General features: G+C 39.5%; 1 protein-coding gene across 3 annotated transcripts in view; it reads right to left on the bottom strand.

Annotated features, from left to right (window-relative positions):
* Positions 1-141: 141 nt before the first annotated feature.
* Positions 142-25,672, bottom strand: part of nck1b (NCK adaptor protein 1b) — a 28,406-nt gene continuing 2,875 nt past the window's right edge. For 2 of the 3 annotated variants that reach the window (XM_041968739.1, XM_041968740.1), the window contains exons 2-5: positions 15,087-15,138; positions 14,548-14,788; positions 4,094-4,845; positions 142-3,999 (exon numbers count right to left, since the gene is read on the bottom strand). In XM_041968739.1, the coding sequence (XP_041824673.1) occupies positions 3,799-3,999; positions 4,094-4,845; positions 14,548-14,773 (1,179 nt within the window). In that variant the 5' untranslated portion in view covers positions 14,774-14,788; positions 15,087-15,138 and the 3' untranslated portion in view covers positions 142-3,798. Of the gene's footprint in view, positions 4,000-4,093; positions 4,846-10,958; positions 12,053-14,547; positions 14,789-15,086; positions 15,139-25,672 lie in introns of those variants that run through there. The other variant, XM_041968741.1, reaches the window with a different exon arrangement.

A 25,672-nucleotide genomic window follows, 5' to 3' on the forward strand; every position in this document is an offset into this window, starting at 1 on the left:
TGGCAGACATGCACCAAAAAAACTAATAATTCTCCAGGCCTGTAGGCACAGCAAATGAGACAATTCTCATATTTTTTTTAACTGTATATAACTTAGCACAACTCACACCGAAACTATCGAATCATTAACAAAAGAACACCATTGTTTTTATGCTGTTTATTACATCTTTTAAACACTCTAAAACTCTTCTAAATTATTACACCTCAAGACAATCTCCCCTCCATTAAAAACAGTATTAAGAGCAAGACATTAAATTTTCACAGCACTGCCTTTATCATTCCACAGCATGACTCTTTTTTTTCTTCACTCTTATACAGAAAAAGCTTTTTGAGACAAAGAACACCATAGAAATGTAAGCAGCACAAAAGCACCAAAGTTAAACATGGGCCATTTGCTCTGAATATTATCAAGACATCTATGTGAAAATTCAAGGTTATCTCAGGCTTGTTTCGCAGATAAGAAACAAAGTTCCAGCTGCACTGTAGTTTACCATCAGGATGATGAGTTTTTATCTTGATAATATCTGTCACAATTGACTGCAATGTCTTTTAAAACAGTTTCTGTACAGCTACAAGGCTCTGCTCATGCGGCCTCCTTTGTTGTAACATGAAAAAGATCCCAGTAACAATATCTAATTAGGGAGATACTGCAGTTCTGTATTTCAATATCAAGTAAAATATTTATGTTTTTTTTTACATTTAAGTGGCTAAACTGCAAAAGTGATGTCTTACACTAGTCTTTAACATACAGATAAAATAAAACGATATCCTTAGAAACCGTGACAGTCTCTTCACAACCAACATGTGATACCGTTACTTGAGGTGCTCATACATGAAGATTCAGGCCATGATTACATCACAGCTGGGTTTATGTTTGACTGAACATCAGCACATACTTTTATATTGTACATGTAGGCATTCACTGATCACTTAAGTTATACTTGATGATATCAGCTATGGTAAGGTCACTTGAAACTAAACGCAAATCAAATAAAGGGAATATTTTTTATGCATGATCGAAATGAAAAAGAAAAGTGAGACCATGACATTTTCAGCTCACATTAAAGCGAACTCTAAATGAGGAAATATTCTTTCCTACAAGGATGTGTTCAGACATCCCAACTAATCACTCGCTAATCACTCAACTGACACACATGCAAAGCTTTAACCAAATAGTGTGTGGCAGTGATGAAAGAAGTGGGAAGCACAGAATATAAGAGGAGGGAGAAAAAAGGACACTAAACCTTTGGTTGCTAAAAAGCTGTGAAGGCACATTAAAATCTCCTAAATCATTTAAAGTGGGGCAAGTCACGTTGGCATTTGTCACTTTAATACTTCATCATCGCAGCTGCTATAGAACTGGGAGCCAGAGAGGAAATATCAGCAGGAAAAAAACTGATGGTTACTACATTAAGCAAACCGTGTCTCACATGTGTTGGCAAAGAGGAAATTCTAGAGCAGTCGGGGACTGTTATAACAGGATCTGTGTAGTTAAATACAATTCTTCTGAATATTGGGGGAATACAGGCACTAAAGCCCTCTACAAATCCAAATAATATATAAATTTATTATTGATCGTGAACCACTAAAACTTAAGAATCCTGATCAGCTTTGCAACACTGGATTTTTATGTATTCTAGATTAAGATATCAACTGCGACTGAAAGTGTAAAAAGAGCTCTTTTTTTTAGCCCGTTATAAATCAAATTGAGAGCAAATCGTTTCACTGTTTATAGTTAATCTTGTTCAGCTCCTTTGTAACTCTGTCAATCAACAAGGGAATGGAGGGGAAAATAAAAAGGTTCATACCCATGTTTTGTGTTCTTTGTGGCATGACTGATTACTTTTCTCATGCTTGTATTAACTTGACCTTAAAAAAGCCAAAGTAAAATCTTTTATTCTTTGCTATGATACATCAGCGTCAGCCCACCTGGGCGTGGTCAACTCTTATCCAGCTGTACACACTCTCTGAGTCTCCTCCCAATTTCCTCACTCATTGCTTTAGTTTTTTTTTTTTTTTCTCCTCTTTCTCCAAGTCTATTTTGTCTTTCCTCCTTGCTAAGATCCCTCTTCCTTTTCTCTTTTTGTGCTCGGATCCAACTGGCCACAGCTGGAGAAGTCATCATTACAGGAATCATGATCATCATCTTCTCCCTGCAGGAGTGGCTCCCTGCCAGCACTAGTGCAGCTTTGATTGCAGCCAGCGGTACTTGCCGCCCTCAACATTCAAATACTCGGTCCTCTTTTGCTCAAACACCCATTCACTTCATTCCTTTTCTGTAAATATAAAGCATGTGTGCTGCTGAAAACATTTCCATGTACTGTATTCTCACTTGACACTGACCATACATGTGGTGAAACAAACTAAATTATTCCAAGCTAAAAGACTTCACAAGCATTTGAACTTACTCTTAGATATATTAGTCATGGAAACAGACGCCCAAAAATCAAAGAAAACAGACATCTAGTCCAGATTATGTTTCTTTAATCTCTGCTTTAACATAAGGAATTGTTTGCTGAAAATCCCTTGTGCCTGTTTAAGGAAGAGGGCGTCCCCCTTGCATGATATATTTGCAGCCACGCAATATCAACCCTTGGGTGACCCTCAATTCCCTCCATTCCCTCCACAGTGATCACTAATTCAGGAGCGGTGACATCATCCCTCGGACTGCCTGGGCTGGCCCTCCACTTCCCCTCTGTGCTCCACAGAACTGACTTTTTATTTTTTCTTTTCCCGTCACTCAACCACCCACCATCCTGAAAGTCATCGCCTCTGGCAACACTGACAAGATGCATCAGCTGTTGCACGCGTGCTGTGATAAGGAAAAAGGGGGAGGGATTAGTAGGGGGAAAAATTGTGGCCCTTCACACTTGTAGATGCAGGAAGACTCCCCATCACCATTCTGGACTGTCAATCTCTTGTGGAAGATTAAGTAAAGGTGGTAGGACACTTTTCTGTTTGTGTGCGCATCCATGCAAAGTCATGGGACTATCTGTGCCACCTCAGCTTCATAACATTCACATGTGTGTATACAGCAATATGTGAGATTCTTCTGCTCTACACAAAGAAAGCTGAATATCTAGTTTGATTTTGCACCAAGGGGAAACAAAGAGAAGAAAACAAAGATGCACAGTGTTAATATTCCAATCTTGACAATATTGATCCTAACAGAAATGTAAATAAATATAGTTTGGTCACGTAAGTTTTATTCATGATTAGTAGAAGTTGCGGCTTAGTGTCCACAACCATGAAAAATGCTTTAAGACAAACACAGAAAGGAGCTGAAATGTAGACCTGCAGGCATGGCTCTGAATGGGCTAACGTCTGAAAATGCCTCAGTCAGATGGTTGCTGTGTGTTGTGAAGTTATTTTTTTTTGTTTTGTTTTTTTATTTAAAAAAAAAAGTCACATTTTTTTTAAAGAAACTGCTAAAAAGATTATATATTATCAACAAAGAAAACTAAATGCAACTCTAATAGATAAAGGTGGAAATACATGGCATTGCGTATGACCCAACACATCTGGATAATTTAAAATAGGCGACCAAGAGGTCTGTAGTCAACTCTAAGAAGTTCAGAGTCTTTTGTCTCCCTGCTCCATGTCTCTCCCATGATTTTTCCATACCTCCTCTTGGAATGCTCACAAAGGGGGCCCTTAAGTCCTGATGATGTGTTAAGTCTTCAGGCTTGGAGCTGAAACGTTAGTGTGTGTTCTGATGTAAGTATCTGTATTATATTTGGATGCGATTAATGTGTAGGGGTGCGGGTTTGTTTGTGTACGCCTGTGTGTGAGAGATGGATCAGGATGCAGCCAGAGCCTTGACCAGGTACAGTTTGTCTCCCTGCTCGCTGGTAAAGATGGGGGCCTTTTTGTAGTGTTCAACAAGCTCTTCCATAGAGTTGAACTTGCGCTGTCCAATGCAGTAAAGGTTTTCCTTCATCTGCACTTTGAAATGCTTGTTCTTGCTCTGGGCCTTCAGGGAGATGGAGAAGTCATTTGGCTAGAAAGGAAAAAAAAAATTTAGGTTAGCAGAAGTATTTTAAAACAGTGACAGGTAAGTGAAGAAACGGTTGTCTCAGGAGGAGGCGACTGACCGATGACTCGCTGTCTCGGATGAGAAAGTCTCCTTCTGTGCCTCTCTGATTGAGGGCCACCTCTGCTTGGTGGCGTGTCACCTTTCCGTAGTACCACTCCTTCCCTGCAAAGCGGCCGCTGCCTGACGGCGAGATATAGTCGCAGTCAGGTGTGGGAGGCCCAGTGGGCCCTGCTGTGGATTTATGGGAGCTGGAGTCCAGCACAGTGACATAGTTCTTAGGCACCAAGCCCACCTGTCCGTCCGCTTTGCGGCACTTCCACCACTCTGGGTCGTTCTCTGGCTTTTCCACCACCTCCATTACCTCACCCCTTTCAAACTTTAGTTCCTCGTCGTTATCTGAGTTGAAAGGGTAGAGCGCCTGAACAGTGTGCAGCACTCTGTTTCCGTTCGTGGTGCTGTTCACCACGGCTGCTAACTTCTCTGTTAGCGATCCGGCCGGGTCACCCAGCCCACCCATGCCCCCACCACCCGCCGTCCCATCCACGTCCTCGGTCACGTAGTTGGACGGAAACCAGCCAGAGCGTCCGTCGTAGCTGCCGCGCCACCAGCCGTCACTGCACTTCTCCATCACCACCACCCGCGTGCCCTTCACCAGAGACAGCTCGTCCTCGCGCTCCGCCGTGTAGCTGAACTTGACCAGGGCAGGCAGGTTGAGGTCATACAGCCGCTCGCCATTGTCTGTACTTGGATCTGTGTCAGAGTTGGATGCAGTGTTCCTCATGTCTTTCTTGTTCTTTACCTTCCCAATTCCTAAAAAAACAACATAACCAAGGAGAGGTGTTATAATTAGCAGAAATCTTAGAATATTTTAAATTTAGGGTAGTGAAACAGGTCAGAATCCGACAGGTAACTAAATTAGTAGATACAATACAATTACCAATAATAGAATAAATAAAAAAAACACAGGCACACACCATTAAGAAAACACCCAGAAAAACAGAAAGAAACAGACAAATACCAGGGAGTAATAATAAGTATTAAGAGCTGTGCTGAAGTACAGGGAGGGTGGGGAAGCAGGGCTAAATTTCATTCCTTTTCCACACACAGTGCCCTAACCCCCCACACTTCAAATCCCAATACATTCTTGGGGATTAGGCCAAGATGCTGAGGAAACAAAAAAAAAACGCTAAACTGGCATTGTGGTGGTAGGGGGGAGAATGAGTGGGATGAAAACTTGTTTTGGCATGGTCCTATAAATCTTGCAGATGCAAAAAAAAAAAAAAAAAAAAAAAAAAATGTTAAGTGGTTTTATTTAAGCACTGTGACCCAAGGCTGAAATAAGTCACACATTATACTGGACTTAAACTCTGTGAGACAAAAAGGTTCAGTCACATTTCATTGTTGCTAATCACATTGCACTAATCACCTTGGCTGCCCCGACACCTGCGGCCTCGCTTTGCACGGCAACTCGATTTCTGACGCATTTACATCTCTGCCAAAACTGTACACGGCACATTCTCCACTCCTCATTGCCCAACCACGAGCTGACCATCTGACCTCAGTGTAACATGGGGATAATTGAGAACATGTTTTCAACCATCAGAAATTCCATTTTGTTAAAACTTGCATGAGTAATCAGTGACAAAAAGGAATATTTTCTCTTTTTCTTCAGCCAATCTCTTGGCATTGTCCAACACCTTTCTGACCAGACATGGTCTCTAAACACAGGGGCTAGGAGCAGAAGGATAGCTTTGTCTTTGAGCCAGTTTCAGGGTTCTGTTGTCTCCAGGCCAGGCTCTGGAAGGTCCTGTTGTGTTAGCCTTAGTGGGCAAGAATTTCTACTTGGCAGTCTGGCATGCTTAAGAGCTGCATGGGCAGTTAGCAGAGGATGCAGTGCTGAGATAATGCCCTCTTCCTACTTTGCAGGTGACCAGAAAGAAGCTCTAATGTTCAGTCTTTGGTATCTCTAAATCACTATGCTGTAATCAGCCTTGCTGATGATGGCTGAAGCAAAGGCTAACCAGACACTGATACCAGACACAGTGAAGAGATTTAAGCCAAGACCCCATTTTTGATTACGTTTGCAAAGCTATTGCTTGCATAATCAAAAGACAGCTGGTTAAAATTATACAGTGTAGCAGGGTGGAGTCTTCAGGACAGCACTGGAAGGATGGTGTGTGTGTTTATCCGAGTGGGGAACCTGAATACACTTTACCACAGATAGATTGTTACTGAAAGATGTCTCTGACTCAAGGAGTTCAGACAAATTTCACGGTAGCGCTGAGAGTCCAATGTCAAATTGCTTCCAGGTAGACCCTGTTATTAGTCACACCACTGTACATAACTACAGACTCCAGACTGGGTGTTAAGAGCCGATGTCTGTAGGCGGAGGTTAGGTATTGCGCAGATGCTAGTCAGACATCGTTGCAATCACATCGGCTCAAAGAGACAAGTACTCTGAAATTGAAGAAAAAAAAATTCCAGACTTTGAAGAAGAAAAGGGTATTGAACACACACATTACCCAAAACACTCCTCTCTTCTCAGTGTTTGAACATCATGTAAGCATAGCTGACAAAATCTAGATTCAACATATCTAAAATATAAATATGCACAATGAAAACCACAGTGATTGTGCAGGTGCAAGCTCCAGGATGTCTTGGCACAGTTGGAATTGACCTACTTAGTGCCAAACAAAGGTTATGGGTCTTTTAAGCTCAAGCTGAGAACAGAGAGACAACTGAGAGTTCACATTTTATCTCTATCTGGCCAGGTAATGCAACTCTTATCAATGTCCTTGTCAGGTATTTTTCTTTGCTGCTTCCTGCTATGCTCACATGAACACTTTGCATTAAAAAAAGCAGATCCACTACATTTGACTAGATGCTCAATCTCTACCAAGGTAATAATGAGAATTTCCCTATACAGCATAGATAGATGATAAAAAGATATAAGGCTGTTTTAAGACTGTTCCTCTAAGGCATATCTGTCATGCTGTTGCAGGTTAATCACAGAAATTCACATGTCAGTCGTGTAGAAGAGCTGCAAGTTTGTACTTCTGTTTGTGGTTTAGCAGAGATCATATCTTTTTGCATCAAACACACAGAATGGAAATACTTCCAGTAAGGCCACAGTTTCCAGAGGAGGGCACAGCTGCACTCTGCTCAGGTGACAATAACTGATTTTTTGCATTTCCTTGATATTCCCACAGGTTTATGTGTTCAATGAAATGTTAGGAAACTTGAGCACAAACAAAATATTCTGACCTGACAAGGAACAAATAAATTAATTTAGGCCACAGCCTCATTCCAAGCACTTCAAAAACAACCCATTCCTGATGCAATGGACATTATCAGTGGGTTTTATAAGCACTTAAGACAGTTAAGTCACCTTTACCACAATAAAACCCATGTTTTTGTGCCCAAATACAGTATTGTGTAAAGAAACAATAATTAGGCCAAGAACTAGAAAATGAAAAGCATGTATATTTGGTAAGAAACCTTTTATTATTTTCAATCCATGGAAAATAATTAGCAGATAAAAAGAAAACTAAAAAATAAACTTTCCCCAGTTCTCATGTTACCTATACTCACACTCCCCACCTGAAATTTAACCTAAATGCTGCCAACTATATGAACTCTGTGCTGTGTTTGGAATTTTCAGCTTCCCCTGAAAACCACAGTTTCTTTGCTACTCAGCTACTGAGCAAACTTTACAACATGAATTCACAAGTTCCTCGTATGTTGGAAACTTTTGTCATTCAAACGTCATGTGCTTTTTCCTGCACATTTCCTGAGAAAGGGATGCAGAGGAAGAAAATTACAGAGAATCAGACGGCAATAAATCACTCCAAACAATGACGGGAGGCATATCACGCATATGTTAAACAGCCTCTGAAGAAGAATAAGGGGGAAAAAAATTATCACTTCTTGTTTACAGCCTAGGTACACCACCATGAGGAGAAGAAAATGCCGGGGGAGTTTGTGCAGCTACCAGTGACATACAGGAACTGGTTTTGTTTTTTAACTCTCGCCTCCCTCCAATGGCTGGCTGTCCATTGTCTGCCAGGGCCCTTTCGACCCCTTGGCTTCCCTCCATTCCAGGGTTCTTCCTCTGTGGACGACTACACCCCGCGTCAGGCTGTCTGACAGTGCCTGCTTTGACGCAGCACACTTTTGCTAGCAGTGAGCTAAACACAAAACATAGCCTGACAATTCCAGTCAGGTTGCCTGAGTCATCATCCAAAGTGATCTATACGTGGTTAAAACTTCAAACCCTGACAACAATAGGTATCCAGACAGGTAATGGACAACAACAGCACTCAGACGCATGGTTTTGTGTGAGACGTGTGCTTTAAGTGCAATGACAGCATGTTCAGTCAGAAACTGTGTTCAGCCCTTTAAATGAAAGGCAAAGAACACAAGTGTGAGTTGGCGTATTCTTGGTTGGGGCTGCCTTTTGAGGCTATTGCTTCAATCGCGCTGCTAACGTGGATGACAGATTTGCAGGAAATGTGCAGAGTTCTTTCAACTTCAGCCGTCTGAGACATGAAAAGCCGGCAGCCATCGATCTCTGTGATGGAACAGAGTTCAGGGAGAAGTGCAGCTCTGTATGGAGCAGCATTAATGTCGGAGATACACCAAAAACAAGCCTCTCTCAAATGTGGAACAGTCTGAGGTTGTCATCTCTTAAATCATATTTAACTTTGTTTCCGAAGACCTGCTGGCTGTAATTTTACGTTGATCTGCATTACAAGTTCATCCTCAGCCGACAGCCACAGAATTTCTAATCAAGTATTTTTAGACAAAATTCTTTTCATTTTTTTTCCCTAAAACCCCATAACTTCTTTTCTTATAATCTAAATTTTTAGACATAAGAAAATCATTTGACATTTTTTATACCATTTTATGAGAGTTGATGCTATTTTCCTTATCTTGGTTACTCAAAATGATTTATTCTGAAGAAAACACACACCAACTGATAACAAAAACATCACTGCATGTGTTGTAGAACACACAGATCTGCAATCTGTGCAAGCATAACTTTATCTGATGTTATTTAATCTACTAAATATCAAAATCCATTTTACAAACAGCGTTGAAGATGTCTCAAAAAAAGACAAAAATGAATAAAGTGGATCTCCAAACTTTAAGGTTTTGTTTTTTTTTTATTTGTGAGCAATAAAAAAAATATTGAATTTAGATTAATTTTTTTGGTTTTCAATGGGCTATTTACAAGAACTGCCATGTTATTTGAGCAATATTTTTTAAGTAATCCTTGCTGTTCACATGCACGAGCCAGCTTTAGCTACTTAACATTTAACATCTAGCCTATTAATTGCATTACATGGCAAACAATCAACTTTTATAGATTATAGATACTATTGCTTCAATAAACCTCCAGAAAAACATGATTATGATATATTTTGTTATTAAAAAGCAGCCCTTTAAGTTGGTGCAGTAGAGGTTTATGTTGTTGTCTACCAACACATTCACAGTGCTGGCTACAGTCCAACATGCTCAGACCACTACTCACTTCCTCTGATGGGAAGAGGAGGCAGAAAAACAAAAAGGACAACTTTACAGCAGAAAAACATCTTAAGCTTTAAGTGAAACTGACAACTCTCCCACCAGTCTCCTAATCGTAATTATGTCTTTTTGCTTCTGCGGTTATGAAGCAGAGGTGACTGGCTTTGAGTAAAAGCAGTGGAGGCTGTGAATGAGAGCTTGAGGGGCATCGATTGCCAGAAAGTCCAGCCGAGAGTCCGTACGCCATGATTCAACTTCCTTCTAACTTCTTACTTCCTCTCTGCCCTGCACTTCTCCACAGCTCAGAGAGAAATGTGGCTCAAATTAGAGTTTCCGCTCACTGGGGAAACAGGAAAACAGAGGGAGGGGAGAGCGCGAGCTAACAGCTCTCAGTTTACACAAGTAAAACATTTGTCAGCTCATCTATATCTTCTTCTTACACACACACACACACACACACACACACACACACATATATACAAGGTCACAAGTAGGGAAGATAGACAGAGCCAGAAGATACCACTCAACAGCTACAAGGTGAGATTACAGCAAGGGTGTGTGCCAGGGCCTTTTGAAAAAGTGTGTCAGTGTGGCTGTAAAGTATCCACGACCAATGGAGCTTTGCGAGTAATGACATTCCTCTGATAACAGAGAGAGGTGCAGGAGATGGGAACCCAGGTCCCATCAATCAGCAAGGACCCCTTCCTCCTCTCTGCACAAAGACTACAGTGTTCTACACGAGCACCCCGCGTCCCTTCAACTGTAGCTCATGACCGGTGGTGGGGTGTGGAAGAATAGAGAGGGGGGGGCCCTCCCAGAATGAGTGAGCTTGCCCTCAGGGTAGCATAAAAGAAAACAGGCATTGGCTATATCTTGAGATATTTCTAAACAGAGAGGAGAGGAAGGGTCTTCAAACATGATAATGTTATCCACCAAGTTGCAGCCCACTCACTGAGACAAATGTTAGGGGAAAAAAAATGAAGTAGGATTACTGTGTGTATGTGCTCAGAAGAAGGAGACAGAGAAGGATTGCTGGGGCAATTACAGGCTTCGGCTCAGCAGAAGGCTTTTCAAAAGCATATCCACCCAGTCTTTGCAGCCGCTCACACAGACACAGCTTCAAAAGCTGTTAAGACACCCTCTCACCCACTCACTGCCAAAACAACATGCTAGCACACACACACAAAAAAAATTTGGTTCCGCCTCCTCTGAATTTCACATATTTCTTTGGTTACCTTGAAGCCGAAACCAACTTTTAACCAAAGTGAAAAATCTAAGAGACAACTTGAACTACTTCTACCCTCTTGAAGTTCAGAAAAAGATTCTCAGAGCATTTGTACAACACATAAATAAAAACTGTAAGGAGCTACAAAGACTAGAAAAGTTAAAAAACTCACGAAAGAAATGTTTGAATAGGTTAGCCATGTCCATTTTGGGCTTGCCGCCTCTCCCCCTCTCTCTGTCTGTCTCTTTCCCGGCCCCTGCTCTCTTCCCACTGCAGCTGTAGAGTTATTCCATGTGAACACCCAGAGAGCTGGGCGGACTGCAGAGTAGGGCAGCCCACTCCTTGACCATGTGGTCGAGGCTTAGCCAACGAGGACTCAGGAAAGAGAGGCCTGTAGACCAGCACTGGAAGGCAGCACTACAGAAGTCTCATGGAGAATGAAGGAGGGGGGAGACTGAAGCTTGGATTCATGGAGAAGGAAAAAAAATGAAAGAAAAGAACTGTATGGAAAGTGAAGTAGCTTTTTCCTCAACATGAACCAGCAGATTCTTTATGGTAAAGTGCACTGCTTAGAGAGAAAAAAAAAAATGAAGAATTACAGGAACAAATAAGGAGCTGCGGGGACGCAACAGCTGCTGAGTGACTCAGTGACTGTTCAGTGTCACATGACTGCAGTTGTTTGTGGAGACACACTCATAACTTTACAACAAACCCAGGAAACATGAGTCCTCAAACATAGAAACGCAAAGAGACACAGAGCAAAACAGCCCTTTTGCAGAAGGATCGCACTCTTACACATTCTTTTAAATGATGACACCCCGGAACTGAGAAAGAGATCCACGTTTCCTCCCACACAACTTACAAAAGTGTTATCCTCAGGCTGTGTCTCTTAGACTCCCACTCATATATACCATGTGGAGATAGCAATGGTCTGAAATCTAATCAGGAAATATGCGAACAAAAGGTTAAATCTTTCTAAGTGTAAGTTAGACATGCGTTTGCTTCAGCCGTGCAGCTGTTTACCTGAGCCATTTGATCAATGGGTGAGCTGACAGGTGGGAAGGTGTTGTTTGGAGGCTCAAGGCTCTAGCTAATAGTAACACACCCTCCCACACAAAAATAAACACACACTACAAATAACCGTCAGTCAAATAAACCTGCACACCTCAGGGCAAAACGGGCTGGACAAACGTGGGAGTGCAGCAGTTAAATCAAACTGGGAATGGAAATCCTCATTAAAGTCAGTTCAGCTAAATCATGAGCTGAATAAAATTAGCCACCCTGCGCTTAGATACACACACTGCTGCCCAAATATGAACATATTCTGACCACAATCTTTGTGGGCATGAACACACTAAAAAAAAGCCAGTGAACAGGAAGAGGCAGTTTACATGTCCAACAGATAAGTGTTTTGCAAACACTGCCATGTCCGATACAGTCATGGACTGACACATTTCTGGTGAAGAGTTCCACTTTTGACTCTTCTCAGCAGGAAACGTCCCTTTGGGGCCAACAGCTTCCTCAGAGGGATCTCCCAACACAGATACACATCGTCCTCACCACATCAATAAAAGGACCACCTTTGGTGTCACTCTCACAAGTGAGTTTGATGTGTTTTTTGTCAAATGGTTCAGCATGTGGCTGCCTCATTGTTGCACTTTTATCCAACTTCAAAGTGCCTATAATCAATGTTCTAACCACAAAAACCTTTATCCTTTCTTAAAGCGATATCAAGTGTGATGTTAATCACGATTCATGGCAACAGCAAATTCATTTTATTAATATAAAAGGAATTTTCAATTTTGTAATCATGTATGACTCGAGTAGACGTTCCCTGAACGGAACATAATACAGATGAGAAAAACTAAATGACGTCTTTATTCACATGGTTTCACTGTTCAAAATTAAAAAACTCGTTATGAGGTTGATGCCTTGTAGTCAGTTTGAATTGGGCTGGGAAACAGCCTGTAATTACAGACATGATATTATTTATTTATTTTCCATGTTCTAGTATTATTAATGTCTAAATTAGCAGCTTTCTGCTAAAGGACTAGAAGTCCTGGAAGTCTAAAGTTACCTAGACGTTTTTTTTCTGTGCTACTAAATTCTCTACTCTGTTTTTAAAACCATTTACATGATGTAGTTTACAGAAAGAAGCCACCCAGGTCCAGCTTACACCCTTGTAGCCTTTTCCATGTTTTCTCTGAGAGAAATCCAGAGTATTATGTAGTATTTGTTGTTTACAGAGCACAGGTGATTTCGTTGGAATGAGACTTCTTGGTTACTTTACATCGTTTCTATATTATTTATTATGTTAACATTTAAAGACAGTAATAGATAAAACTTATTTAGATTTATAAGGAGTGTTCATGTCATTTTATAATTTGTTGTGTTGTGAAATTAACACATAATAATCATGCTTGTAAAAATCTGTAAAATCGGTATCTGTCTTGTGACATCTGTAATTTTAAATTAATAAAGAGCTAAATAAAGTTGTGTTTTTTTTTTTCTTTTTTAATTGTGTGTATACAGGAAATACTTTAAAAACCAAAAGATTTTATCCATCTCCATAACTTTTAACATTACATTCTCTTGCATCATAGGCAATTCATTTTATTTTAATGGCACTGAGAGGGATTTGGGTATATAAAGTAGTAGCTTTGACTGCACTACTTAATAATGAATCATGCAGAGCCGTTTGCCTTTTTGTCCACTTTGGCATACAACTAAAATAGTCATGGACAAAGTAAACCAATTAAAACATTCATGCCCCTGAACTTGAATTAAAATAAAAAATGTCCTGCGGAGCAAATAGTACATCAAGAATTAGAAACAAGAGACGAAGTCTTCAATGAGGCATTTCATACAAGCAATCACGGGCAGAAATGATGCCAAACTATTTAACTGTGTTCCAGGATGAATACCATCGGTCATTGTGTGTATCACAAATTATCATGACTATCTGTCATCAAGAAGAATAAAGTTAAGACAAATGGTAACCTTGGCTTACATACACAGTTACAATTGGCTTGCTCCTGGCTGTAAAAGGCCTTTGGCAGATGGTAATGTCCCAAAATATTCCTGATGTGCTGACAGAGGAGACAACACTTGTCCTGTATTACTCCCAGTCATGATAGAAAAGGCCAGAAAAACAAAAATCATCTGTTGTGTTTGTTTGCACACAAATAAAAAGCAGCAGTACTTAGATTTGACACAAAATGGACACATGAAAGAAAAATACCAGCATACAGGCTATAAATGAAGATCAGAAATTCAAAAATAAAACTGCCTTACCTAAGTAAACGCTTTAATCGAAGTCTTATATCAGACAAACTTGGTTTCTGAAGACGCAGTCTAAGTGTGTGGTGAGAAGAAAGTAACTGTCTTGTTTTTCAACCAATCAGACAGCAGACTGGGGAAATCTTTCTGTGATGCTTGTCATGAAATAAAATATATACCACAGTGTGGTCAAAAAGAGAGAGAGGTCTGCCCTAGATAGAGCTCACCTTCTCTTAGTAAAAAAGTGCATGTGAAACAGAAAGCTTGTCAGCCTTCACTCAGGAGATGCTGTGAAGGACCCAAGAAGTATAAATATTTAGAGTTCTGCTATCTATGCAGCTTAACTGAAATATAATGAGCTTTTCCAAGAAAATAAACAAGGTCATGGGGAGAGCTCAAACTCCAGCATGCTTTCTGTTCATCGCTTATTAAACCACCTCTTACTGAAATCAACTTCAACTTCAAAAACAGATTTCGTTTACCAAGTGTATCTTTCAGATTCTTGACGATGGAAGCTTTCCTGGCGCTGTTTTTTCTCTCCACGTAGTTGGACGGCACAAAGCCCGTCTTGTTGGTGGCGTTTCGGACCCTCCACCAGGACTTGGAGTCGTCGAGCAGCCAGAGACGCTCGTTTTTCTTGATGTCCAGCTCCTGGTCCTGCTGGGCCATGTAGTCAAACTTGGCGATGACAATCACTTCTTCAGTCATCTTGCAGTAGCTAAACTGATGAGTGAAACAAAAAGAGACATAAGTATGGCCAAGAAAACCTTCCTACTTTACAAAACAATTATTATTTGCAACAGTCCTTCCAGAAAAATGTTCTTTGAAATAGTTTGAAACTCCTTTAGAAGTGACAAATCTTACACTAATATTAATTATAAATGTCTTTTTTTTTCTCTATCTACTCAGGCCTCATACACATTTCATTTTAGGACTGTGATGTTTCCTTCAGGCACAGTGATTAAAAAGACAACATACTTAAAAGTGGGTTTAGAAACTGCTTGCAGATGGACAGTCGTACCTGTTCTGCATCAAAGCTGAGAAACTTCACAGGCTCTGACGCTTCTGTTGACCTGGAAAAGATCAGAAATGATGCAAGAGAATTATAAATGGACTCAAACCTTTTCAACCAAGCTGCTCCCCATTTAATATTATCCTTGTAGTATATTTGTTCCAAGAACATGCTGACAGAGTTATCCAAATATACTACAGTTAGGCCTGAATAGTGTAGAAATTCCAGCACCCATTTCCACAGTTTAGTCTTGTCAGACAGTTTCCCTCCACCAATTGTATTACCGAAATAACAGATAAAATTACTTTTCAGCCTTCAACACCAAAAGCTGTCAGAGAGCAAGACTAATCTTTTAGAATCTACATTTTTTTTTTATAAATTTACACAACAGATAACTTCCTCTAAGGAGTGTAGTAACGATTGTCTTTTGTGTTGGGCCTCAAACACGAGCCAGACGGACGGCAAACATCACTCTAATGAGGAAATGCATAAAAGGGGAACTTTACGTCAGCAGCGAAGACTACGTCAAGAAGTCCGAGTTCTCTCACAGAGCCTTAATGATGTATGGTCCGGTTTTAAATTTAGCTCTGGCCTAGAAACGTTCTTATGCGTGCAGTCTATGTAAATGCTGAACTTGAGCGAGTTGTTACAAAAAGGAATGTCTGCAATGTGGCATAGGCTCCCCAGGCCATCTAAAAATCATGATTTTGGAAGACTGTGATCCACTGTGAAAATTTGCTCAAGCTCAACAATGAGCACATTCACAACAACTAGTCTTATGACCCATACAGCCACCAGCGTGGTCGAGCTATGCTTAGGTTAACACTGCAGATCCCCGGGTCAGCGCTGAGGGAGCGAGGCTTTACTGAAGCAGCAGCATAGTTGCTCTGATGTCATGGGAGTGGATGAAGTTTCATCCCCCCCACCACCACCCCTCAACTTACTTCAGGGACCAGACACTGACTTCATTGATAGAGAGCTCATGGTTTTTATTTGAAGCAGCAGTAGTGTCTAGGTTTCGGTCACGGCTGGCCTTGAGATGTCCACAGAACCTGATCTTGGGCAAACATGAGGTGAAGCAGGCAAACTAACTTTCAGCAGCATTAACCAAAAGAAGAGGAGTATATTTATTTATTTTTTTTATTATTATTATTTTTTCCCTGGAGAAAAAGTCAAGATACTGAGGAGAATTGTTTCCTCACAGAAATGTCATTTTATACTCACTACACCAGACAAAAGAAAGTTAAGAGAAATGAGCTGGGAGGTGTGACAAAGCTCCCAAACATCCTCTATAATTCAATCAACTGAGCTCACATTAAAAGAAAATTAAAAAGATGAGGAGGGGGGGGAGGGTTACTTAATTTGCCAAATAACATTTGGGCGTATGCTGTGGTTTTATGTTATGGCATGATTCTTTTCCAACATTGATTAAATTAATAAACACTGTGAGACATGTAAGGAGCGGCACACAAAAACAAAGACTTGATTTACTCTCCTCAGTTGCCTCATTCACTCAGACAAAGGCAAAGATCTCCCCACTCCCTGGGCTGGGCTGCATAGCGGTCTGCCAAAGTACTAGACAAGAGTGGATATGTGCTCCATCTCCATTTACAACATCCCTCCCTTACTCTCGTTTTTTCACTTTACACGCTTCCTACAACTGCATGTCAAAATCATTCATTTTTCCCAGCTATCTCCTATTTTCAGACAGAACTCAGCATTCCAGTCTCACTCCGTTCAGCTGCCATCTTTCCCCCACATCTAAGGTGACTGAGCACCAAGATCACAATAACTCTGTAGTGACTTACGACAGTGCAGATGTGAGGTTGGATCAGAAAGGTGGGTGACAGATGCTCTGAGCAAATTGCGCAGCTGCAGACTGAGACAAGGCCAGTCGCCACTCTGAAGCACTAAACAGTAGGTCAGACAGGTCAAACTGCTCAGATGGCGTCACATTTGCATCTACTGTGGATCTCCATTTACTCTGCTACCAGGCAGAATTCACAGGTACACCCAACCCAAAACAAGCAGTATGGAAACTTCATTTTTAATTTTCTATTTATTCTTAAATTAAAAAAAAAAAAAAAAAAAAAAAACGCAAATAATTTCATGAATTTACTCTTTAAAAAAAAGAAACCTTTTTCTGATGATGACTCACGTTGTTAGGATAGTTCTCTGGCTTTTAATTCTTTGATGATTAGAAGAAGGGGAGACACTCATGCAGATAACAGCTTGAAGGACAAGGACTGCTGATCTGGAAATGATATTGTGGAAAAGACTGTCCAACGTAGTGATGCAATAAAAGCACTGCTCTTTGTCAAATGGCTTGTGACCTATAAAATGGCTTACAACTGAAAACAAAAAAAAGTCCCTTGGAATAAAGCAAAAGCAAGCAATTTATATAAAGCTTTAGTGATGTCAACAAGAGCACCGGGGGAAAAAAAAAAAACAAAAAAAAAAAACCTGAAGTGGTTGTGAGGAGCTCAAATCTGCTGGTCTGTGGTAAGTGCTGGGTTTTCCCAGTTCATGTGGCAACTTTTTCTGGGTACCATTCCTCCCTCACAAAGTTTAAACCCAACCTGCTTGCAAAAAAGTTATGTAGTATGAAAAGGCAGCCAAATATTGCATTAACTGTCACATTATTCATTAGAGCAGATAATTTTCTTATGGGATTCATCCACTTAGCTCTAGGCTTGTCTTCAGTGCCATTTTTCATCTAAAGGGTTTTTGATTGTGTAGGTTAAGTGAAAAGAACTACTAGGTCCCCAGATTTTCTCAGTCCCATTTGGCATCCTCTCTCTTCTCTGAGCTCTCTCCCACCGGTAGAAGTCAGTCTGATGTTGACTCTTATGTCTAGCTCTTTCTTTTATATATTTCTTTCTCTTCCTCCAATAACGTCCTCTTGCATTTCTTTGATAAATCAGCCACAATGCAGATTCAAAACAGCCAGTGTGTTGTATCCAGCTGCTGTAAAGTGCTGCAGTATCCCAGGAAAATAGTTGAAAAGTGTGGTTTCTCAGTCTCAGGACAATGACAGAATAGAATGTATATAAATGTCACTGTGCCATCAAACGAGTCAGACACACATATTTTCATGATCGGAAAGTAACGTAGTGGTACTTTAAGACATGTTTTACAAAGCCAGAATGTTTTGCTATTAAGTGAAATACCTTTGTGTCATATCAAAGAGTTACTATTATTAGCAATATTATTATTCTAAAATAAAAAAATCCCCCATGAGCAGTGATTTTAATAATTCTTGCCAGACGTTTTATTCCTGCACAGACAGAATAGGACTGCAGTATGAGGGAGACGTTATGTAAATTTGTTTGTAAATCGTTTGTAAACTACTACGTACAAAGCTGTAACCTATCTACTGTCCTAGTGAACAATCACCCAGTGTTGTTATCAGTAAACCACTCATGTTCCCAAGACCACTGACACCAGTTTTTTTTTCAGTGACATACCCCTGACCTGGCTAAGATTTTCACAAAGCACCTTTAAAATAACATTTGAAAAGACTTATGCAATACTGTAAACCAAAAGCCACAAAAACTGCATTTCAGTGGTGTAAAACGAGAGATGCACAGTGCAACTTAGCGAGCATTTTTTTTCTTAGCATGAAAAACAGTGACATGAGTTCACCACATCCTGCAGTCTACAGCTGCTGTCAAAACCCTATGCTTCTCTGCAGAGTGGAAAAAAAAAAGAAGTCACGAGCTGGGATTCAGTCAAAGAGCACATCTAGTGGCCTATGTGGTAATTTCCTTTCACTGAAAAGCTGCATTAGAGACATGCAAGTGAGAAAGAGAAATCAAAACTGTATTGGCACCGAGAATATATTCCCCTGTATACCTTTATATTTATCAGTGACAGAAGATCTTTGTTAAAAAAAAATAATCATAAAAGTGGGTTACAAAATAAGCCTGAGAGAACGAATATGGATCCTAGTCTCTCCTCACCGTGGGAACAAACAGTGTACTACTGCTCAGCAGGATTGCTGAGGCACTGAGACAGCAACAGCATGAGCTCACAGAGGCAGACAGGGTAACCTAATCCCTGTGACAGCCTGCTAAAATCACAGGGCTATGCTGCCTTCTGGAATGTGCTCCGTGTGCTCACTGCTAACTCAGCCCCTCTGGCACTGCTGCACTTCCTCCAACTTACACCAAAACTTGCATTTTAGCCACAGGGCAGGTCTGCTTCACAAAACAGTCAGGCTGGAGGATAGCGATGGACCAGCAAGTACACGCCACACTGAACCTCAGCAGCAAAACCCCATGAGACCACATCTCATCCCCGCTGTCTTGGACTCTCTCAAAACAAAACAGCAGCACAGCAGCAAAGGGTCATGGGAGACTTAGCAGGCCAGCTGTGAGACAGGAAGTGTGGACACAAGGGTGACCGGATGATGGGAAAGTGATGCAATCTTATAGAGTGCATGCTTGACCTCAGAGTTCAGAAGAGTTCGGATAAATTATCTTTGCACTGATGCGTGTGGTGTACCTTGTTAAAGTAAGATCAGATTCGTTTAATTTGAACACCATCGTTGGTGAGAGAAAATCATTCATCATTAGAGAAGCGCACTGATGCAGAATCATCTTAAAATTTAATTAGGGGGCTTCTAGGGTTTGGGGTTAAGTGTACAGGCTACACATGACTGTGTGAAAGCAGTTGGTTATGCACCCCTTGGGATCACCCTCAGCAGTGGGGAATAGCCTAAAATAGCCTGTGGCTCCTTTCTTTTGAGAATAACTTCACAGAAACAACGAAGAGCAAATGTTTCAAGCTTTCTTGAAACATTTGCATCAAAGTTTTCAATCTGCACGCCAAACAAATCTGTGTGAAAACCACACAAATGCCACTAATAGATAAACTTGGCAAGCTAACCCAAAAACACAAAGTACCAGCCAAAACTTTATATCACAATTCGTACTATAAAATGATTTAAAAACAGTCAAGTGTAGTACTTGATCAGGACTATATGCTTAGCTTTAATCAGTACGCTTCATTACTATCTGACAAGTATATTATCATATTGGTCTGTCTACATCGCAGGATATTCATGACTATACATTTAATAGAAACAACATGTAACCATAAAACCGTCAAGGCAGATTAACAAGCAAAACTCCACTCTCAAGTACTTTTACTTCCCCATTTCACTTCACAGTATATTAAGGTTGCATATTCTCTGTCTGGTTGCTACTGTCTGGCCCACAGAGAGATGGCAATGATGGTTAGGTGACTTGTTTTATTAATGTCTGGAAGGAAGAATAAGATGCCAAATGCAATGGCAGTCGGTGGTAGGCAAACCAATTATATAATTTTTCATACAATCTTAATTCGGCATGTCATACGTTTGCAAGAGACATTGTATAGTGACAGTTTTGTCCAAATGTTCCCACCAATGAAGGGAGAGTAACTGGTTGTGGAATTATTAGAAGAGATTCAATGGATGCACAATGCACCTTAGTGTTGAAATTGGGTTAGTTAAATAGCTTCTCATCACACTGTGGAACATAAATGTAGGTACATTTTATGCAAAATAGCCAAATGAATTATGCCTGCACTCCAATCCAAGCCAAACCATGTTAAACACATGGTTAGATTAAATACTCAGAAATAAGAAACAGACATTTTCTTGGCCATATTTTAATTGTTTTTCTGCTTCACAATGATCCATTTATAGTGTTTAAGTTTCTAAAAAAATTATTTCATCGCTGTTATGACGTGTGGGGTTGATTCAGACAGTGCATATGAAAGTGGAAATGTAGTAACATCTGGCGATACTTCTGCAGTTATTTTTGTACATCAAGGTTGTAGTTTAAGAAGATGTATTTCTCGTGTTCCCTTTTCTGGAATGCTTTGATCTCAGAAACTACCTTTATGTTGCATGTATTCAGAACATAATCAAATGTGCTTTTTACAGCTTTGTAACAATGCTAATCCAACTTGTCTCCACATGGGAAATTCAAAAAATGTAAAAGAACCAGCAATTCAAATAACCACTTCTGATCAGACTAAAAAAGAAAAACAGGATGCAGATATTGGTGAGCAAGAGCTTTTAACCTCAGGTTGAAGCATTTAGCTGATTATGCAGGCAGTTTGATAAAGAAAGCAAATTGTGATTCTACTCTTAATGATCATAGTTTATTTTGACCATACTGCTCAAAGCCAGTAGTCTGGTTTCTATTCAGCATATCACACATTTTCATTGACTAGTCTGAAGCAGATAAACTAGTCTGTGTTGAGTCACCAGAGGGTGGTGGTATGGGACACATTGCTTTAACTAAACAAGTAGTTGTTCTAACCAGAAACAAATGGGAAAAAACAACTGTGGTGATCATCTATAAGAGGAAAATGGAAATTAATGTTCTTTAGTAAATATTTGTAAGAGCAGGCATAATTAGCAAAAGTTCTCTGCATACCACTCAAGGCTCACTAAGTTAAAAAAAAAAGACTAAATTAATAAATTAAATCAAGAAAATAAGTCAAACTTTTTTCAAAATATGGTGAAAATAATTTTCTTCCCTGTTTCTATTTTTTTTATTTTATCATTAGCATCTTCTGGATGAAAATTACAATAGAAATGAAAATCAAGCTAATAGCGGTCATTATCTGAAATCTTATGAAGGAAGAAGATTGTAATGCTGCAGCATGTGAAATACAGGTTAAAAAAAGAAAAATCCTACAAATACAAGCTTTTTGAAGATGGATGGGGGTGGGGGGGGGGGGGGGGTGATGTAATAATAGATAAATCTACGAATAAGATCATTTCAATGGAACAAGAGATGACAGAGATATGAGATTAAACAGTACCTTTAACAGGGTTTTTTATGGGGGTGATTTCGAAAAACAACCAGTAAAACAAAGACAGTAAAATGAAGTTTGAGTGATCAGTATCAGCCTGATCAAAGCACTGTCATCATAAAACCACAGCAAATGAATTATTCATAGTTCTTGTACATTGTTATAGAGGCTAAATATAGAAAAATGATAACAAGAGGCATTTGCAAAAATAACCTCAATTTAAGCCTGATGCATATGTAACTTAATACATAGAGCTGCAAGATATTAAAGAAAAAAGGCACTGAAACACATCCATGTTTTATGAAAACAATACAAAACCCTTGAGATGACTTGAACACTACTTGCTGGATAGAATTAATCATTTTGTAGGAGACATCTGAGAGATTAAAAAAATCTCTTTACTGTGAACTCTCTTTACTTTGAAGATCAGTTCATGAGTATTATGTTTCCTTTCATTTTAAAGCTTTAACTAGTTCCAAAGCCCAAAGATTGAAGAAGAAACCTCTGTGTGCCCTTAGATTTAGGAGGAGCACTGAAGCTGACTTCCACAAGAGTAAGGTTAAAGAGGAGAAACGTCCAAAGAACTTTGCTGAAAGGTGTAAAGGTAGAAAGCAGAACTATAATGTGTAGCCTCTTAGCGTACCATGCTGACCCTTAAAACTCCCGTGGATCGTCAAAACCCCCCAGCCTTCTTGCCTAAATTGTCAATTTCTCAGGAACTGAGAGTAGTGTGTAACTGTGAGGTAAATCGTGATCAATAGCTCATCCTTTAGGAGATCTATGGAAGTTTTCCAGGCTTTATATCCCATCTCAGAGGTTTATAATCAAGTTGCAAAATGCAGTGTTTATTCCTGGCGTCTAATGAAGTCTTAATGAAGTGACTAATAACACAAATATATATATATATATATATATATATATATATATATATATATATATATATATGATTTTGCATGGATTATGTAATAGTTTCCAAATTAAAAACAAAGTAGTAAGTTGCTAAGAGACCTCAATTTTGACCCAGAAATTATTATAAAGAAACTGCCTGTCAAACTTTTTACCAATTAGAAGCCATCAAAGATAAACAAGTGTAAGGAAGTTAAATATCTGTATGAAAAGAACAAAAATAATGATCTTCTATTGCTGGAATAAAGCAAAGAGAAGTTGGTTTTGTGACAACAGTAGGCAAAAAGTAGCATTAATATCTGCAGATTAAAAAAAATGTGTGTTGTGTGTTTGTTTTAATGCCAACATTTTTGTTTTAATGAAAGCCAATACTTTAAGGAATGATATGCATCAGGAAAGGCTTGGTCGCTGCTGATTTGTGTGTTATTTCTACAATGTTGCTATATGATTACATCATGATTTTACATCATTTTAGCACCCATAACCTGAGGCTGTGAAAAAAGTGTGTATGTTTACTGTGCTTAAAATAGCTGGGGTTCTACGTTCATTTTTAAACTCAAATTTCCCTGAGGACTCTCCAAAGGGATTAATAAAGTATTTCTATTCTATAAATACAAAAAAAAAGAAAACAAAAGTAGCTAAAATATGTCTTGGGAGTATTAAGGGTTAAGGAAAGAGTGGAGGTGCAGTGAGACTGTAATAAGAAAGGATGACTCTCCTCATTTGTCCCTCCAACTATGAAGAAAGACACTGGAGAGTGCTGAAAAGGGCTGGGAAAATGTATCGTTCATGCTACTCTTTGCTTAATGTATAAGCCTGTATGGAGCCCCTTAGCAGCATACTATGCAGTAAACTTAACAAAAACTGTGCATCAAGAAGTGCATCCTAAACTTCGAGATTAGCCAAGGAAAACGGGAAGCAGTTTTTTTCTCTCACTGCTTGCAGCAAAAACATTAGATTATTGCACATGTTCACAAAACAGTGTCAATTCTGAAACAATATTTTGTTTTCAGTGAGTCACAGTCACTGAGCTACATTATGTTTTAGCAAGAGATGATCCTGCAGAAAAATAGTCTGTAAACAGATACCTGCCAGAACATAATACCTCCATGAAAGAACAGATCCATTTCCTTAGACCCTACCTACATCAGCAGCCTACGCATCTTAATCCACACCCTGAGGTTGTCAGTTGTTTTCTTGAGTGGCTTGAGTGATGGTCACATCTGAGCAATTTTGGATTAAGGAAACAATAAAGTAAACCTTCAGGTTACCACACAAGCTCTCTGAGCTCCAGAGATTTCCCACTGACAAATCCAAGTTTACACAGAAGAAGGATTCCTAACGCAAGGTACTACAGTGCCATAAACCTGTTTGTGGTTTGGTTTTATGTGCTGACACGTCACTTAAAGCTAAGTATTAAAGGGTGAGCAAAAAAGACGATGCAATAAGATCTAAAATGGTCGGGCAATACAGCGCAGCTACACACCTTGCTGCTACTGGAGCTTTCTGGAAAAAAAACACTGTATGATACCAGACAGCCTGCGTCATGGAGATGAATTTAATACATTACCTTCATCCAAGTATTCCTTAAATATTAAGATATGTTAAATATGAGATATGCTGTCACAATAGGACTAAACAAGATTTTTGGGACAGAAGTCCAGGAGGGCCACTTGTTGGAACTTGTACATGAGCATCTTGAGAACAGGAAGTATTTCAGATTACACACTGACACACACAAATCACGCTCTTCACACAAATCAGCATCTGCTAGATCTTTGATAGGACACAGAGAAGAAAGAAAACATTTTCCCCAGAAAAGTTCACCTCTTGACTGCCAGACTGAGACGGCCTACACACATTTCAAACACCAAGAAGACTGTTCTACATTAAAATGGGCTCTTGGAATATTATCAGAGAGAGTATAATGTGTGTTCTCATGTCCATTTCTATATTAACTTAGTCACAAGTAACTAGCCATAGGAGGATCAAACCAAGTATATACAAATGAACATAATGGAAGTTAATAAATCATGAATTATGACACACATATATTTATATTTGATTAAAAGTAGCTTGAAAAATAATTTTAAATATCTCAGGAACTTCTTTAACAATCCATAATGTGATTGTCAACAACTGTAAGGGCACATCAGAAATTTTGTCTCCCAGTTTTTTTATATTTGGTCCTCATCCGATATGAAACAGATAACATCAATGGCTTCACTCAGTCTGCTTTAGCACTGGAATTAGACATGCTCCTTTATTTTATGTTATATGGTATAAACGATGCTTTGATAAGAAAATTGAGCTACCAAAAGAGTTTCCAGGTCTGCATGGTTATTCATGAGATTACTCAACATTTCCACTTGGGATACAAAGTGTAACTGAGCTGCAGACGTCATACATCTTTAATGCTTCATCAGTAACACTTCAACTGTGCCTGAAAAGTTTTATTAAGTCAGAAATCTGCATTTAAAATAAAATAAAAAAAATTGCTTTTTATAGTTAATGATTCATAAGGTTTGTCATAACACTGAGTGTTGCTACTGCACCAGTACACACATCCTCATTTTTACTCTGCCAAACCCCAAAAGAAAAACCCCGAACCGTAATTAAGATAAAAACACATAATCTGAAACTGCACAGTTCTTCTTTTTTTTGCCTCCAGGAGTAAGTCTCATCACTTACTCCAAATCATAAATGATTGTGAATGTTTCAACCGTACACAGTCTGCACCTTGTGGTTTACAGTTAAGACATCAAACATCTCAAACAGTGAAGTGCTTGCTTACTTTGCCTCACTATAAATTCAAGCAGAACAGAGCGGTTCCAAAAGAAACTGCAATGCCTGATGCAATAGAAGCAAAAAGGTCA

This window comes from Melanotaenia boesemani, chromosome 18 (genome assembly GCF_017639745.1).
Source record: "Melanotaenia boesemani isolate fMelBoe1 chromosome 18, fMelBoe1.pri, whole genome shotgun sequence".
Lineage (NCBI taxonomy): Eukaryota > Metazoa > Chordata > Actinopteri > Atheriniformes > Melanotaeniidae > Melanotaenia > Melanotaenia boesemani.